Raw genomic sequence first — 20,597 nt, forward strand, 5'->3', positions numbered from 1 at the left:
ATTTTTGTATCAGTGCATCACATATTGTGTGCCACTTTCACAGTACCGTACTAATATTGTTATTTAACAACATTCTCAAAATTAATGTTCTTAATACTCTGTAATGTCACTTTACTACATCTACGCTATATAACTAACAGGACTATAAATATATTTAATTTATATATTTTATTTATATAATTAATTTACTTTACAATAGCTTCTTCTACCAATAATATTTCATTTTTTGTTTTAGTTTAATTTCAAAGTCGGATGATTTTAACGATTTCCGTTTTTGTGGTATTACCGAAAAAAAAAAGAAAATTTTAGTCTTCCCTGGAACAAAAAAGTAAAGAAATTGTTTGTTCGTTGAGGGCGACAAACATGATATTTCATTTGTGAAAAGAATACAGGACAGTAAATTATTCCAAAGATAGTGTCACTATATTTGTATTCGAAAAAGAGTAGGAGATCGTATGTATTGTCCCTTGAAACACAAAAAATGAAAAAAAAAATATTCTAAATTTAAATTGGCCATATCAAAGTAATATTAAAGTTATTCACTTTAAGTCGAAAATTCGAGTCAAAAACAACAAGTTTACGTAATTAAAAGGTAAATTAATTTGATTACATTTCGTCTGGAAAATCGTCACGAGCGAAAGTAAACAAAGATTTCAAACCACGAGTATGCATTATGCATGTTGTAATTGTTTACAACTCGTCACGGTTGAGAAGGTGTTTTCACACAGATCGCGAGGAAGTTTTATGATTATGCATACAGAGTAGCCAAACAAACTCGTTGCATTATGAAATATGTTTTGATCGAAAACTTTGACTGGAAGTCAAATTATTTTTTTAACAAAAAAACGTCTGTATTTCGGTTATATTATTTTTTATTTGAATAATTTTTGGTGAAAGTTAATAACTATTATGATACTTCAAAATGACCCACTTTTTTTCGAAATATTAAAAAAAAAAATGTTTTGGAAATAGTCAAAGGGACAATACATCTTTAAGCTTTAGGGACGATACCTTTACCTTTATATTTCATAACTAACAAATATAAAAATATTTTAGTAATATAGTACGCGAACGAATGCGCATGCTCAGTAACGAGGAGATGTGAACTTTTGTTTGAACACAGTAGTAACAGCATTTATGCTTACCCACTTATAATATCAATAAAACTTAAGTTTCATGCGAGCGGTTATTCGATATTTGATCATTGCATCTTCATCATTTTACGGATGGTTCGATCCATAACAGAACCATCTAAAGTAACTCGTTTACACATCTGCGGCAAACTAAGATTCAAAGAATATCCGTTACTAAATTGACAGACATCATTTAGCCCAATTCGTTGACAATTCCCAGAAGTAATGTTTTGTTTCAACAAATACCTGTTACGTGCGCGTTCACCGACGTCAAACCTTTCCTTTGAAACGCATACGTCTAGAAGAAACTTCGTCATTTCACGAAATGCTGCTAAATCCGCCTTGAAATCTTCACCATAGTTTGAAATACGTTTTTTTAACCGCTCTTCAAAATAATTGTATAACTTCATGTCGGCTGCGTTCCATTTTGCTATCTTTTGGTATACTGCTGCCGTCATATTTGTCCGTTTTGCCCGCTTATTTCGCGGGAGATAAAGAATATCTTCAAAATCCCAGCATAACATTTTCTTCAAGAGTATCAATGACTCGTCATAAAACTCATTTATCATAACTAAATCAATTTCGTTATCTAAGTTTTCAAATAAATTATTTGAGGAATTTTGTTTCAAACATTTTGAAAAGTCATCAACACCCATGTCCCAAAGTTGGTTGTTATGCGTATATCGTTTCTGCATTTTACCAAGTTTCTTCCAATACTCAACATTCGATATAAACTTATCTAATATGTTTTCTTTCGAACCCGTTAATTTGACCATTGAACCTATTGAGAAAAAATCGAATGCAGATTCAAACTGCATCACCGGATTTCTGAGTATTGTAAAATAAAATGAATTTTCATTCATAAATGAATCATACACCGACCTGTTATAATGAGCATGTATGGTAAAAATATCATATTTATAATTCTTATAATCTCCCGTTTTAACTCCACGTGGGGGTAAGAATAATTTAGGACAGCCATAGTTGAACTTTTGGTCAAAATGGACAGATCCCTTTTCTCCTATTTTCCTGACCACGTTGAGCTTGTGATCGACTGCATATTGCTCTATTAGTCTCGCTAATGTCGTACTTCCAGTCTTATGTGTTTTCACAAAGACGATCTGTTGTTTAGAAGGACATTTCGTCGGTATTGGCGGTATTGGGGAAACATAACTGAAAGGTAAACAAAAAAACATAAATTATGAAATGTAGACTAGAAATTGCAAAGTGCAAATGAGTGATCTATAATAGCATAACGAAGTTAAAGACGATGTCTATATTCGAACGAAAGACCTCCCATGAACTATGCAGTGTGCAAACCTCGCCTCACCCGCACAGAGCGAAAGCCGTAGTAAAGTAAAAAGGCAAAAGCAACTATCAACCCCTATCCTACCACCCCCCCCCCCCCACCCCCAATAATTTACATCGATACATAATACAGTAGATCATTACTTTACACAAATGAATACAAAACAAGATATAGTAAAAGTGTATTAAATAAAATCAACTGATAAACACAGCTTATTACGTATATTATTTAAAGCTGGACAATTAAGGATGAAATGATGGATGTCTTCGTCCGAATTTGTACCGCATAATTTACATTTTTTATTATTATCAATATTCCAATTTGCAGTTCTATCATTCAAAGGTAGAGTATTTGAACGAGCTTTAAATTTTAATGCAGCACCTTCAAAATTAGTTTTATCAATTAAGTAGTTTTCAAGAAGTCCAAGGGTTAGGGTTAGGGTCGGTTCTGACAAGCAATGAAGCGTGACGGGAAATTGGCAGAATATAGATAGATGCTACGCAACAATAGGAACATAACTTCTTTCAAAATTAATCACCGGGCGGTTTAGAAGTAATGATTTGTGCCTGTTTTGTTTATATATAACTTTACTTATGTATATCATGGACTTTCTTTCACTATGCATAGAGGTGGCATTTCATTTTAAAACGTTTGTACTCACCTTATTGGAAAAGTTGAAATAGGCATAGGCCTAAATTTTTGTATTGGATAATTAATCCTGAATTGACTCATTGATAGCATGATCAGAGTAACAACCACTATACAAAGAGTCTGAAACCAAAGAAATTGAAATGCTAATAAGGCATAAACAGTTCTCATCAAAAGACAAATACAAAATAAATTCGTAAGCCTATATATCAGTAGGCACTTATTTATATTTCTCGAGTATCATAGGCAAATTCCATGACAAAGCATCACAGTGTGAAATACATACATTTCTTCATGTCTAACTTAACCCTCAACATATAATAATATAATACTTCCATGCTACAGGAAGTATCAGTAGTGAAACCGATATAATTTACGGAATTTGCCTATTTGCACTAGAAAATGGCTACAGTATATAATAGGACCCGCCAAGCTGTCATTTATTCGGAAATAAATGGATGCACCTTCCATTTGTTCGAGTGCCACTGTTGTAAAAGTATAAACTCCAAATAAATTATTATTATTTATGGCGCGCCAAGCTGTAATTTATTCGGAAATACAGATCTAGTTTAAAATTTAGATATCTTTATTTCAGAATAAATGACAATCAATACACATAAAGCAGCAAATAAAGGTAAATCTTGGATCTCATTGTTTGTACTTGTACGATATTATTATTGCATTAAATGGTTTTCTTGAAGTTGAAAATGTTTCATTAATTTGAATCATGTAAAGTGGTGTCAGTTTATTTTAAAATGGTAGCATAAATCAATGTGATTATTTAAAAAATATAAAACGATATTTAAAAAAAACGCCCTTCATTTCCTGAAATATATTCATAGCAGGTTGGTGCTTAAAATGTTTGTTTTTGGCCTTGTAATTCCTACATAGGCCTACAGGAGAACCCATCCTCTGAATACCAATATTAGGCCTACAATTTCCTGTAAAACAGTTTCCTGTAAATCGAACAACTGGTTTATTATATAGTTGTTTTAGCACTACAACCATGGAGGTATAAAATATAAAATGTTATTTATACCTCCATAGTTCAATTACTGTACCCTGTTCAGCGATACCCCTACTGAAGTTGTCTTTTTAATAGAGGTTCTTGTAGTATTAACATGACATGGTTTACACGACATGTTAGTTATCGGGACCCGCAACCAATGTCTTAAGAGGGGAGGGGGTTCCCTGAATAGGAGTGTCACAAAAGAGAGGTTTTACTGGTTTTTAAGCAACATTACACGCTTATGATATATCTTAAAGCCCCAAGTGCACATTGGCTTCTCGTGCACACAGTGCACACACACACTGGGCACGTTAAACCAGTTATTATTATACAATTCAGACTTGACAGTTCTTCCATTTTAATCCTATCATGTTAAACCTATAAAAGTGTATCGTTCAACAAACATTGTAAATACTCACGGCGATGCAACATGATTTAGACATAGCATATGTCATTTAGAATTATCGATGTTAATGTTGCTATGGTTTATTCAAACAGCGTTACATACGAAGTAGATAATAACCTGTACTTTACTCTGTTGTGGTGGTAGTGAAAATAAATACCGGTATGAAATAATATCACGGGCCAAAAAAAAGAAGTTCACACGTAAATGTTGACAAGGCCTACATTTATTTTCACATTGTTCCTTAATGTGTACACTTGATTAACTAATTTGGTATCATTTTGAATCTGTTTTATATCAGCCATTACATAATCTTATTATTGTTGATAAATGGAATACTTGATAAAATAATAAAGATGAAAATAAATTATTATTGGTCTATATACAATGAATCAATGAATTGCGTTTTGATAAGTGGAAAATTTATTATAGCGCCCTCAATATCGAATATCATTTCAATCCCTCGATCTGATTGAACAATCAAAGCAAGAACTTACTGAAAAAAGCAACAACTGCTAAGTTTGTTCTCAGTCAGAGATGAGTTTGGGTTGACTAAAAGTGGTACTAAATACAACAATGAGACGAATGTTTTTATCAACTGAAAGGTGCAAATGTTTATACGTTTAACTCTGGATTCAAGAGTATTACAGTAGGCTTAATATCATCTGTGACTTTCGTGTTTATTGTAATCGTGTTCGTTAGGATTCCTGTTCGTTAGCCTTAGCTGAGCCTTTTTTGGGAAGGCTTCTTCCCTTTTCTGTACGTGTGAAACTCGCTCGGCTAAGTGGAGACTGAGGCTATGGAGCCGTCCAACAATTGCTGGCGTTTCCGTAGGAAATGTACAAACGGACCTTGTAGATATATAGCGTTAATATCGTCAGTATTTGTTGTTTTTTACATGTTATATACAATACAGCCAAGTGCTGTCCAATATTCACCAGGTTCACCATTATTAAACCAACATGGAACGGTCATAAAATCTGTGCCTTCATCGCCAAAATTTTCACCCACCATGAAATTGAATAATATGACACCAACTTTACTGGAACGATTACCCTTTGAAATGGGTGTTCAACCACGACAGGGGAACGCATCGAAATCAGAAGACGGTGTAGATTATAATGATAAAAATCATCAGAGTTCAAAATCTGGAACTAGTAAAGGAACCAGTAAGTTACCTGATGCGATTATTATAGGCATAAAGAAGGGAGGAACTCGAGCCCTATTGGAATTTATACGATTACATCCGGACGTACGCGCATCAGGCCCGGAAACGCATTATTTTGATCGTTATTATGATAGAGGCGAAGAGTGGTATAGGTACGTATGTGTTGAGTACTCTAAATTGAGTTTCTGTATGTTATGATTATGTATTCCATGATTTAAATGAACCCACAACAGATGCAGCAACTTTAGGAACTGTAAGCATGTGCGAAAGTCAAAAGTGTCTTTTCCTTTAAAAATGTTTGAATCGGCCTCTCCTAAATGCCTCCATTTGCTTTTCTGCTGAATATGAAAAATCATGAATAATTTTTAAAATACAAATCTAAATAAACTTTTTATTTTGTGTAGTTCTGTACTTGTTATCTTGCTGTACAATTAGTCATGTTTGCTTAAAATAGATACAATCTATACGTTAATCAATATTTAATATAAAAATCTATTGTATCAATTTAATTCGTCATGTTACAATTTAGTGCTTCTATATCAATACCAAAACTGTTAGCTTTCCCGGAATCAGACTTCATGAAAATATTAAAACTCTCTCAGAACCTGAATTCTCTTCTTAAGGTCTATAGTTCTTTTCCACTACAGTACAGTATTAAAAAGTAAGTTTGTGAAAGACAGTTATTCCGAAATAACGAGACATGTTGGGTTGTGGGATTGGAAAGAAGAATTGAAGAAAGCTAGATTAAAACTAGTGTCAACTCTCCCAATACTGGACAGCTTTGGGCTGGCCAAATATTGTTGGTTTTCTGAATGTGTAAAAAGAAATTTGGGACCTTGTATTGGGAGAGTTTCTGTATATAGTACAGTCTGTATGCAAGCTATTACAGTAGATAATAGTTTTATACAGTTATTGTATAAGTACAATACAGTATATGGTGCATTTCAAGAGATTCTACTAGAATAATGGATCAGTTACTATGCTGCTTATTGTACTCTATACAGTAAAGGAATTAATAATATTATATATAAAATATATATATTTATGAACTATTATGCAGACAATGCACTGTGTTCCTTCCTATTGTATGGCATTCTAAATATAATCTTTATCTCTGGTAACAGAACATCCATTTTGACTGTATTGTTTCCGTACTAAAATCTGTTTATTCCATTTCTTATTTCCTTTAAATAATCGTTTGTGTCGCGATTAGTTCCTGTCGCCCAAAAAAGGAAGCCTTATCAGGGAAGTATGGTTGAGTGAAATCTGGGGAAAAAAATTATCAGGATTTTTAATAGACACCGAATGCAAAATGTTATTGAAACAGAATGGTAAACCACAGAATATAAGTAATTGTATGTGTGTTCATAGTAAACAGCCATTTTGGAAGCCATTGAGACATAAAATGAGAACCAATTATATAAAAATAATCTTTGTCAATTCATGGTAGGGAAAATAATCTCCACAAGAGAGGTACTGTAGAACATTTTTAAATAGGCCATTTTGAAGTTTTAATAAAGTTTATTAAAAAGACAAAAGAAACGGTTAATTTTAACCAAAAATCATTGTCTGACACTGACAGACATTATTTAAAAAAATTTTCGATCCAGTTAATGACAAACCTCCTCAATAAACCTTTGAAATGTTTATTTGGTAAAGCTACATTAGATTTCCATCCTTCCTTGTTTTAAAATAGCATATTAAAAAAAAATGTAAACAATTTTTGGGGGAAAACAATATATTAATTTTACAATGTTTAGGCCCTTGCTCCTAACCACTTAAACCAATATCTCCCAATTGAACTTGTAATTCTCAAAACATTGGTAAGTGGTATGTTATTTGATATCAAATCATGAATGTTATGAGAAAGACCAACAGTAGTAAACATGATAGTTCTGACTGGTGTTTTTATTGATAAAGATGTGATGTAATGTAATGATCCTGTTCCTGATTCCTGTGATTGATTATGTCCAAAATGACAACATGAAGCTGCTAAGAAGTTGCTGGTATACAGTACAGTGTAACAGTAGTAAATATCTATCTACATTAAACAATCCTCAAAATTTGCCATACAAATAAAACAGTAAAGATACACAGAAAAATTACAACAACACAGATAAGCAATACAAGAACATAAGTCTCTGATAAAAGTGGCTAAAACATCAAAATACACTCTCCTAGTTGAAATTTACCCTAAAAACAATTGAAAATTCTCAATAAAATATATCAAATTATGATTTTCTATATACAGTTTGCAGTAATATGATGATTTTTTTGTCAAATGTAACGCAATAGCGTTGAAGTAAACGGTAATTTTATGAACAATTAAAATTATTTGTTACAATGCACAGCTGTTGTGTGAAATCACTAGATACAATAGGCTGAGATGAGAATAAATGAAGCAAAAATATCACACGATAATCTCCAAGTAACATCACACTATATTGTAAATAATATTAAGGTATCATTATAAAATAGGATAAAATTATTAATGGTCAAAGATTTTATTTACTTTACATGTTCATTAAAAAAAATGAATCATAAAAAATAGACTCAAGGTAAGGATGACCTATAAAATCAACAATTTATTTATTATTTGTTATTTATTTAATCCTGTAATTTTGTTTGGGTCTGCTGTTTGTGAATTCTTCTCAAGAGGCGAACGGTAGTACATTCACTAAAGTGCAAAAAAAAGTCTATTAGCTTACAGTACTTGGATAAACCAATCAACAATAGCCTTTCTCCTCGAAGAACGAGATATAACATGAAAAGTAAAAGTTTTCATTCCCCTCTCCACAAATGGTACTGTATGTTAATAGTATGTACTAATTGTAATTAGTTGGTAGTTTTTAGTTCGCTACCCAAAGTGAAAGGGATTAGGCTTACTGTTACAGTTTATATTCACAACATTAAATTTTATATTCCCCTTCCAACATTGGTGCATGGCTGATTGGACTTATATATTGGTTAATTCTTTAAATATTCCTCCCCCTCATTTATTCCTTTGGATAGAATTACTTATAGCTTTTCTTCTACATTAGGATACATCTCTAAGATGGATGAATAACTAATTAGGTGACTAATAAATAATAAAGATTAACCAACAGATGCTAGTGAGTAAAAGTACATTTACCCTTATACATTGATTGTTAAATACATTCATTACATTCTGTGTCAAATATGCACGAAAATTAGCCTAATGGAGGAGGTGTCGTCTGACACCTAATCGTTATTATCCGCAACGCATTGTTGATATAAATTATGCATTGTGCTACTGCTGTTATTGTTACAACAATTAGATAATTTTTTTGCTCTGTATATAGTAGATTATTATTAAACTATACTTTATTGAATAACATATTTGAAAAGATATCTGTATGGAATAAACAATAGCTATAAATATATTGTCTTTTGTATCAAGTACAGTTATTATTGCAGTACAGTAGGCCTAAGAAAGACATGCATCAATTAAAATGCAGGGTCGGTCGGATTGTTAAATAAATTTGAAAGTGGATTTTTTATATATCAAATATCAAAACACATTTTTCTTATTGAATACAAAAATCTTTGCGGAAAGTGGGAAACCGCATACATGGACTGTTTTACTAGATTTTGCCTACTGTACAGTAGGTCTTCCTTACTCGTACAGTATGAAACTACACAGTACAGAACCTTATGAATAATTCATGATAAATTAGCATACCGTAAATATAATATATTTTATTCATACCTAAAACATAGTATATTTCACGATTTATGATCTAGCAGCCAAGACCAAATGACTTATTTTTACTATATTAAAACATAAAGCAATTATTCAATGATAGAATAAATTCTCAAAATGAGAAACTTACAAATAATAAATGTTCATTGAAAATAAATACAGTAAGTTAAATTAAATGATTGTTATTACCAATTAGGTGAACCTGGGGTCGAATAACACAACATTAATTGTACATCAATCAATAAAAATTATGATTAGTTAAATACTCGTCATGCGTACAATGTAGTGCGCCCTCATGTAGAAACAAGACATTTTCCATGCTTTGCCATTGGTTTCGCCTACTGTATTCCCAATGGGTTCGAGTACCGTATCCATACTTATATCACTGAAAACTTTACACTCATTGCCTCGTCCTTCGGATGGGACTTAACACTGTTGGTCCTGTGTACTGTACTATACTATAGACATTGCACATGTGCATGAAAATCGTACTGTACTACACTGTAGGGGATCCTCTCCCTGTGTGCTGATTATGGTCCTGTACAGGGTCATCTGAGAGAATGTTCTTCTGAAGAGGTCACTCAAAGAATAAATTCCAAAAGTCCAAATCCATTTCCATGTGCTGTAAATTTCTATTTTTATTAGTTTTGTATAAATGATGACACTTAGCTTTGCATTGTCCTAATAGTGTGTGGTGTAGAAATAAAAAAACAGTTGATTTAAAACAGATCAATAAAACAAGTTGTGGTTGCCAAATTACTGCTTTTATTACTAGTTTCTTTACAATTTGTTGGTTGCCATGAGTTTATTGTAGGTCATGTGGGGTCAACTTCTAGATTGGTTCACTGCACTAGTTTTCAATGTACTAGTTTTGTTGTTTGTGAATGAATAAGAGTACTTCTACATACAGTACCTTTATATGTTTGTAATTGAAACAAGAAAAGTACAACCATACAATGGTATATACAAAATAATGACCACATATCAAGTTCTGCAGTGGGGAAATATCTGGTTAAAAAGGAAAACCATTTTTCATTTTCACCAATGTATGTAGTATAGAAAAATGCCAAATAACACTTATTTTTACACTTCATGAAATGGTATAGAAAAATATGAATTACAAAACTCTAATTTTCAATTATTGCTAATCAAACTCTTTTATTTTTGTAACAGATTTTTTTTTCAAAAGTATTCCATCCACCCCATAATACATTACTGTATGTCACATGCCATTTTTGATATGCCATAATGTGTAGGCAAAAGCAAAATGAATGAAGATTAGTTGATATTGTATTCAATATTATTCAACTAAACTATTAAACCCTTTGTTGATACATCGTCTGTGGAGCAGGATCTACTGTAAGGTATTCAAAAAGCAAATAATACAATAACCTAACCCTAATTTTCATTATAATGTACAGTAACCAGTATGCACAACAGAATCAATATCTATACCATGATGAATGCTAGATAATTAAATTTAATAAAGATGGCTAACTGTAACACAAGGGAGTACTTGGAGCGTATAAATACATTATAATGTTGACACATTTATCATAATATGTTAAGGCAACTGTTACAAATAATCAACAGGGTCATCATCACACAGATCATCATGTGATACTGTACATAGTCTTGGGGCTTGATGTCACACTAGGCTAGTGTGATACCATAGTAAAATAAATGGGGCTTGATGTCACACTAGCCCAGGCTAGTAAAACCAAGCTAGCTACAGTAGGCCTACTGTAACTTACTGTATGTGATACTATAGGCCTAACATATGTGTGTCCGTTTTTAGGGTAGTTGAAAAAGACATGTAGTCTCAGTTCCCAGTAACGTCATCTTTAAGTTCAATAACTTAACTTGGCTGAAAAGACAAGTGGACAAACTCTGGTTGGAGGAATCAAGAATTTAACATTTCATTTACAATTTTTAATCCTAGGACAACCCCTTCCCTCCTACCCCTTATTAAATGTTTTTTAAGAAATGGATCTACCTGTACCACTTGTATTCATACCCCACACGTGCCCTCCATCCGACCTGATCTTAGAAATATATAGAGTTAATTGTACTCTCTGCTAATAAAAATGAATGCTTGCATGGTCTATAAATACATGCCGTATGTAAATAATATATTATGTCCTCAAACCTATTTTTTTGAATAATATATTGTAATATAGTACTACTATGCTTAAAATATCATGCTGCTATATTTATGAATTATTTATCATAGTATATTAGGGATCCTCTTTAATTTAAATTATTTCCCATGTGAATGGCAAATATTCACTGTCTTGTGTTAATCTCAAAGCGATACTCTTGTTGGCAAAATTGTATGCATTATTTCAATTGAAATTTGTACTTGTTTATTAAGTGTATGGTGCTTTAATAAATTATTAAAATACTTTAATGTTTACAGTAGTTGATTACAGGTCAGTATTGAAAACATAGGATGAAGTCTATGATATTCATACAGTACCTATATTATTATTTTAACATTATTTCCCCAATATTTATTAATAAACAATCTAAATTGTGAGTATTACAGTATGTAGTTCTCTATAAATGTATCACACTGTAGTACAGTACTATTACTATTATGTATAGTGGGCTTACTCTTAAATTATTTTCCACTTTACAATATAATAATATACTAATAAGAATGTACAAAGAATCAAATGTAAGACAATCCCTTTACAAAAAGTATACTTTTTTAGGAGATTTACAACCCATACAGCTGTTTTTTCATCATGACCTACTTAATTTTTAAATAATATACAGTAATAATAACAGGTCTAACAACACTGCTAATATTTGCCAAGGTCACAATGCATTCCCTACAGTAAATAAAATAGGAATTCAATTACTAAAACTCTATTCAATGCAAAGTTTGTTTACGAACACGATATTGAAGCACACAACAAAAAGTGTACTTGTTTCTATTCCCATAGGGCTCTCATTGTCCACAGATTTTAATCTCTGTTCCATTGGTGTGTCTTTACATTCATGTTGTGTTTGTCTAGAGATATTAATCAGTTCAGTTAAATAGAATTTAATTATTGTAGGATTTAATATACTGCTGAATGATATAGTGAGACTGTTTACAGAGAGAGTTTAAAATGAGGGCAAGTACTGCTGTATCTCCTCAATATTAAGGAGGATATCTTCTCAATATACTATACAGTAAAGGGACCAATATTGGGTCAAGTAGCTTCTTAATATTAGTAATAATACCTCCTCAATATATTAGGCAGAGAAAACACTCAACTCAATATTAGGGTGAGTACATATTCAACTCAATATTAGGGTGAGTACATCCTCAATATTAGGCTGAATACCTCCTCAATATTAGGGCAAGTATCTCCTAAATATTAGCCTGTATTCCTCCTCAATATTAGGGCAAGAATCTCCTCAATATTAGGGTGAGTAAATTCTCAATATTAGGATGAGTACCTCCTCAATATTAGGATGAGTACCTCCTCAATATTAGAGTATTGAAACAAGTACAGTACAGATTATATATTTTCACATTTAGTTATTTTTAGGATACAGTACCTGTTGTTATAAATGTCTTGTCTATTTGCCTTTAAACTTAATGGTATTAATAACTGTTGTAATATTATCATTATAGGGAAATAACTATACTGAATACATTCTTGGGAATAATAGCACAGAGAGCCAACTTACTGAGCACACTTCATTACAAGTGTACACAGAGAGATAATCAGAAAGATATCCAACAAATCATCTACATATACAATTTAGAATAAGTATCATACACGCTAAATTGAACGTGGTTGCTATTGATTGTGTAACACTTATGCATCATTACTCCACAGCATCGAACGAACGCAACATAATACTACGTAGCCAACAGTACTTTAACCAATAATACATGAAAATAAAAATTCACCATTATTAAATTAAACCCATATGCACCAACGCACTAGTTTATGTATAAATCGTGGTGGAAATATTATGATGTATTTTAATATATTTTGCAATCAATATTTAAGAGAAATTTGTACACAGCAGATGCAATGGAGCATAAAAAAGACCAGATATATATAACAAGTATCTGTTTACTGCATCCATCCATAATCAACAAACTTACAACAGTTACAATACCTTTGTTTACTATTCTGCTAATGTTCAATATGTAATGTGTCCGTGACTACAGTGTAAATAAGTACAGACATGAAGACCTCACTAAGATAGTACAGTATTCTACTGTTTTGTCATGCTCCAATAACATTTTTTTTTTTACTTCTTACACATCAAATAGGACGTACTAACTACTGCAGGGCTAAGATATTAACTACTGCAGGGCTAAGATATTAACTACTGTAGGGCTAAGATATTAACTACTGTAGGGCTAAGATATTAACTACTGTAGGGCTAAGATATTAACTACTGTAGGGCTAAGATATTAACTACTGTAGGGCTAAGATATTAACTACTGTAGGGTTAAGATATTAGCTACTGTAGGGCTAAGATATTAGCTACTGTAGGGCTAAGATACTAACTACTATAGGGCTAAGATATTAACTACTGTAGGGCTAAGATATTAACTACTGTAGGGCTAAGATATTAGCTACTGTAGGGCTAAGATATTAGCTACTGTAGGGCTAAGATATTAACTACTGTAGGGCAAGGAGTAGAATAGACATAGTGAGTTTATAACCTAGTATTAAGTCAAGATTGAACCCTGGGATTTAAAGGCAAGCATGTAAACTGCCAAGCTACAACTCCACTAACTACTAATTACTACAGTACTTCAATCTATTCTCAAATTAACGGGAATTCGTCTACTGACATTACTAGTACAGTGCAGTAAACAAATTATATCTTCAGATGCAGCATAAAATGTAGGCCTAAAAAAAGACAATGATGAATTGTAAACCAAAGTGTATTTTATAACATAATATTTTGTTCTGATCTTTTTATTTTTTGCCAGTTTACTATGACTACAACCAATATATCACTAAACACTCTTTTTGGTGTCTATAACATTGTTTTTGTTTTTGAGGTTTTCATTCATGTGTGGTAGTCACAAAAACCATTACTGTTATGCAAATGAGATAAGCATTACTAAATATAGACCTACGGAAATATACATTACTTGTCAAGATATCTGGTAAACCACAGACATATTGCAACATTGTTTTTGTTGTGAGGTTTTGTTTTTTTTTTCTTGTATGGTACAAACCAAATCCATCTTAATCTACCGTAGAGTTAATTTTGAAATCTGGCATGCTCTACATACCAATTAACATCTACTTGCGTTGTCGTTCGCATATTAACGATGCTTTCCTTTTCAAGCAAAGCCATTAAACGATAAACGTGTGGGTCACAAGAATCTTAACAGATTGACGCATAAATAATATCACCGCGGCCGAGCAAATATAAATTGAAAATCAGCAAATAGTTATGCTGTAGTTTGAATGAATTGTTGCCAGTAGAATTTTCTTTTTTGAGAACAATTTGTAACAATAACATCCTGACATATAACAACATGGATGTAAAAGTTTTGATTAAAAGGTAATTTACGGATGACATGACGACTAGGTACTTATATACCAATCTTAAAGTGAAGTCATCCAGTCTGGACTTATTTACACTGTTGTCACGGACACTACACACACAGTATATTTATTTCAACAATGTTTGGTTGAAACTCTTAGATTGTCACCAACGATTAACAAACATAGAACGTTATATTAAACATTGTCACAGATATGAAGCGTAGAACATTACTGGACATAAAAATGCAATATTCAACAATGTGAATTCAATAAGAGACATTGTCCCAATGATGTAAAAATTGTCTCCAAAGATGCACTCTCCAAAGATGAAATATCAGTTGGGGCGACTTTTTCTCCTTCTCACTGATTTCTTTATCTTTCATTTTAAATGAATGAATTTTTACAGTACATGTATATCACCGGGTGGGTTTGGAATTAATATTCTTTGCCTGTTGTATAAATATTCTTTATATCACAAATATCGAAAAGTACAAAAACAAAACAAAAACTAAATGTATGATACACTAAGTAGGCCAAACAAACATGAACTTCAACTTATTAAAAGTAAACAGATTAGACACTTATTAAAATCAGAGGTGGATTATTTTACAATGAAACTGCCTACAGCATTAAAGCATGGATAAACAAACACCTACTCTCTGTTAATCATGTTCATTATCGATTATTATTTGCAATGTCCTTCATCTATCTAGATTTCCTGGTTGTAAACTTGTTTTTCTACAAAATTGATATCAACTTAGTAAAGTATTATGGGATAACGACTATAACCTTTGATAAGATCGCCAAGGAAACAATTCACTCCATGATAAGATCACGAGGTTTTGAATATTTTATACATTTGGTTATAGAACAACCGGGGAAACAGGAAAATAAAAGAAATAGAGTGTGTCTACTTTGTTCTTGGTTGTAAACGCTTGTGTAATTTATGGTTGAACAAGCATTTTACAAAGGTCAAGATTTGGCTGATTAAACCAGGGCTAAGGGAAAGATATAGAGCTAAAATAATCATTAAACAAAGCAATAAACATAGCCTCAAACATGATAATTGGAAAAGAATAAGGTAATTTTAACCAGGGCTAGATACAATACAAAGCTAAAATAACCATTAAACACAGCAATAAACATAGCCTAAAACATGATAATTGGAAAAGAAATACCTAATACAGCTGCGGGCATGTTATTAAAAAAGGGCTACAATGGCGGAGATAGAGACCTATATATAGTAGCAGTTATTATTACTAAATATGAAAGTTATTCATAAATTCATCAAACATATTTTACTTTAAAAGTATTGTGAATATTTCAAGTTATAAAAGGCAGAAATTATTTTGAGAGTTGATTAAATATTGTATACACGATGTGTTGTTAGAATTTAAATTACAATTTACATGACTCACACTGCACTTGAATTCAATCATTCTTTACCAGTGGTTACAGTTACAGCAACCCACAGTATGTGTAAAGAATTCTAAACTAAATTTACTAGTAGTGGATGCTCAAATATAGTAGTTTTATGTCTATATATGGGCACATCACACTTTTTTTCTCAACAAGTTTGATAGTGTAGACAGAGCTTTACAACTGAGAGGATAGTAAATTTAGTTTAGAATTCTTTAAAGTTTGATAGTATAGACAGAGCTTATCAATAACATGTTGTTCTTCTTTGCTGGCATTGTTTTTTGCTCAATTGCTCAAAAGTCAAAATAATTATTATATTGTGAAAAACTTTCAACTCAAATAAGTTTAATTAAAAGATTCAACAAGGCAGTAGATTAGATCCACATGATTTTATTCAATCACTTTTTGTAAAGAAACACCGACCTGAGATATCTCTTCATATTATTGAGTATTATCATAGGAATTTGCGAAACCTTGCATTAAAAGAAAAGAAAGTGTTTGTATTAAGTTGTAGTTACCAAAATCTATTTCAACATATTACCATTCTTTTGAATTAATGGGAATCAAGTATATAATCAACTCTAGGATTACTGTACTTGTATTGTACTAAAGGAGCTATTCTTGATTGTACTAGCAGAAGGCCATACTCTATCAAGTGGATCTGGTATCTGTGTGGTAATACTCCCTGCTTTGTTCATGTGGTCAACAGAGCAGAAATGAATGGCGCTTTTATTCCATACCATCCTGTATCCTCATTACATCAATTCTACTAATTTAAAATTTATAAATGAAAACAGGGCAATGAAAGAAAAGTGTGATTTAAGTACTACCAGTCAAAGTGCAATGTTTGCCACCAGATACCAGGGTTCATTCTACTTTACTTGTTACAAAACTTGCTTAAAACTATATAAATATATAATTTCTATAATAGGCCAAATAAAAAAAAAGTTATTTTCCCCTCCCTGCCTCTTTACTATTTAAATGGTCGTATTCTGTAAACCTTCTTCAGGTCTGTGACACGCGTATTAAAATAACTGTAAGTGTAATGGCCAATTTAGACAGACAAGCGGTAATGGTAATAAAAATATAGAATCTAATGTTATTCCTTATACCATTTACACACAACGTGGAGCAATGGGCTGTTTCCACTCAGGATGGATACAGATTCTATGTGTGACAGACTACGCAGTTTTCCGCTTACCGTTATTGCTTGTCTGTATAGATTGGCCTTAACAAGGAATCTACTGTTACAACATTGCTAACTATTTACACACAAAAATTATTGTACACTGAGGGTCAAATTTAATACTGTATTTATCTTTTGTATCTTACAGAAAGCAAATGCCACCCTCTCTAGAAGGCCAGGTTACGCTGGAAAAGACGCCAGGATATTTCGTAACTGAAAAAGCGCCAGAAAGAATTTATAAGATGTCGAAGAAAGTCAAGTTAATTTTAGTCTTAAGAAATCCAGTTACGAGAGCAATTTCAGACTATGTTCAGACAATGAGTAAAGGTTATAAAAACTTGAAAGATTTTGAAGATCTACTTTTTGAGGCGAATGGAAGGTTATCTTCAGAATGGGGAGTGATACGGATAGGACTGTATGCTAAACACATCCGCAATTGGCTTAAAGTGTTCCCGTTAGAGCAGATACTATTCGTTAACGGGGAGAACTTAATTAAGAATCCGCACGAGGAGTTAATACGTGTGCAAACATTTTTAGGATTGGACGTTGTTATCGATGAAAGTTATTTTTATCACAATGAAACAAAGGGGTTTCCTTGTTTGAAAAAGAAGGATGGATTTGATACATCGAAATGTCTAGGAAAGACAAAAGGACGCAAACATCCGGAAATACGACCGGATATTTTACGTAAAATGTATGAATTTTACGAGCCTTGGAACAAAAAATTCTACAAAATGATTGGAACTGATTTCCATTGGGAAGATCAGTTTGGAACAGAACATGAACGATGATGTATAATATTAAAGAGATAATTTATTTATTATTTGTTCAATAGTATGATTGTGAAGTGAAAAGATTACTGAGCATGCTCAGATACTAAATCAGCATTGTGATAGCTTCCGTGACTATGCTAATTTATGATTTGAGGTAGTTTGTGAAAACATCACAGCAGCAATGTAGTCAGTAGGTTTTTAATTAATTAACATGCACAGTACTTAGGCTGTTATAGCCTATTGTTTGCTCCCAGTATGGAGGAATTAGATTTGCACTATGGTCCCAGTTATTTCTACCATGGACCTGAATGGTTCTACCAATATTTAAAAAGGATGACATCATTAGTTCAAAGGTCAAATGCACTTTATTAATGTTTAACCATCAATTTTTAACAATCTTATTCTTTGTACACCAATTGTTCACATTAAAATAGATACAGTAAAAATATTATCATGGTAAATTTTTACAAACTTTTAAAGATACATGATCTTCTTAAAATACAGGGTACAGTAAATGTCATTACCTAATTTAACTTTTACAATAATGACATAAAAAGCTGTGTCATATATACAATATTTAGAATAAATTGATTTTTTCATTAAAAAAAAATAATCTGGTATGAGGTGCTTAATATAAAACAAGTTAACTGAATCATTTTAGGATAAATTTGTGTTAAGGATTTAACATCTTTAAAACGTTATTTAATTGAAAGAAAAAAATCCCTTTTTAATTGAATCTAGAAGCAAAACTAATACACATCAACTAAAAAATGACTATGTTATAAATACACGGGTATCAACTCAATATCGCTGTAAATAAATCAAAAGATTTATCAATTTAAATTGTTTACTTCCAATAATATTAATGTTTTTTGTTATAGAAAACAGAACTGTATAAATGTATGTATTAAAGTTCTATAAGTCAGGTGACATAAGTGTAAGTCATGTGACAAAACGCAAGGTATTATGTGTACTGTATATAAAAACATATTTATATTTAAATCTGGTGTTCCTACCAGTAGAATATATGTTAAAACGTAAATGTACTTAACACAATCTATTATTAAGAGGAGTGATTTTGTTGTAAAGAAAGAATAAATATAAATTGTTTTACTATCCTATTCAGACTACCTTATGGTTCGCACTTTGATTGGTTGTTATAAGTAGTAGGCATAATAATACGAAAAGTAGTTACTATATTTGCAGAGTATGCAGTTGGTTTTGGTTCTGCACGGCTTGGCTTTGGCCTTTGACCCAACCGTTAAAAATATATTCATGATTTTGTTATGTGTGAAAGGGTCTGCCAGTCTCCCAATCACCGCCGATCACTCACAACAATATGTAGTCTGAATGAGGTATTAAATATAACTTATAAAACTGGTAAAAGGGTTACAATTTCAATATAATATTTAATTGATAAATTCATTATTGGTCAAAAACGAAAAGAATGTACAGTATATGATTTGTTATAGTTGGCGGCACATATTTTGTGATTAAAATTTGTTTTGGTTTGTTTTCATTGGTGCTAATAACAGAATATATCTCATAATTTAAGTGAATTTTCAGTTGTAAGAATATATTGAATTATAAGAGTGTATTTTATTTTGATAAATTTAGAAGAGAAATAATCTTATCAATTAATAAAATAAATCTCATTTTTACTGATTATCCATTTAATTATCTAGATACAATTAATGAAAATTATTAAAACAGGGATGATATAATTAATGGAACTGGGAATGAGGCTACAAATGTGATAAGATCTATGGGCTTGTGACAATATTTCTGGAGGTTTCTTTTGTGAGTTGGGGTGGGGGTGTTGGACCGGGATGGATAAAATAACTTTTACATATGTAAGCTCTCAATTACATGCCGTACCAACTCTGCCCAGTAGAATTAAAAGCCTGCTCAAAAAAATAATTATTTTATTGTTGCCAGAAGACAAATATGGTCCTAAATAAACACTGTTAAGCCATGATCATTGTTCTAACCTATCGCTACTATATTATGAATTGTTATACAATTCGTGTAAAAGTTAGCAGTAAATGTGAGGAGATAACAGCAATAAACTATACATTGTTGTCAAAATTGTGTATTTCTATTATTATTATTTTTATAGTGTGGGGTGTTTCTAAAAAAAGATGGGTGTGGTATGGGGGATGAGCATTTAGCAGACAGTGCATTATTTAGACTTAAACTTGTTGGTGGTATTGCTTAGCCTGCACTGGGAATTGCAATGCATGTTTACGTAGTCTATTTCGTGCCTAGCGTACCTGGATAAACCCAGAATAGCCTGTGCG

At 31.8% G+C, this 20,597-nt stretch overlaps 1 protein-coding gene across 1 annotated transcript; it reads left to right on the plus strand.

Annotated features, from left to right (window-relative positions):
• The first annotated feature begins 5,231 nt into the window (after window positions 1-5,231).
• On the plus strand, window positions 5,232-20,385 carry LOC144839121 (heparan sulfate glucosamine 3-O-sulfotransferase 6-like). The gene is made up of 2 exons (XM_078694430.1): window positions 5,232-5,822; window positions 17,673-20,385. Exons 1-2 carry the CDS (start codon window positions 5,302-5,304, stop codon window positions 18,313-18,315), a joined length of 1,164 nt encoding a protein of 387 aa, XP_078550556.1. The 5' UTR covers window positions 5,232-5,301; the 3' UTR covers window positions 18,316-20,385.
• The last annotated feature ends 212 nt before the right edge of the window (window positions 20,386-20,597 follow it).

Source organism: Antedon bifida, chromosome 4, assembly GCF_963402885.1.
Source record: "Antedon bifida chromosome 4, ecAntBifi1.1, whole genome shotgun sequence".
Classification (NCBI taxonomy): domain Eukaryota; kingdom Metazoa; phylum Echinodermata; class Crinoidea; order Comatulida; family Antedonidae; genus Antedon; species Antedon bifida.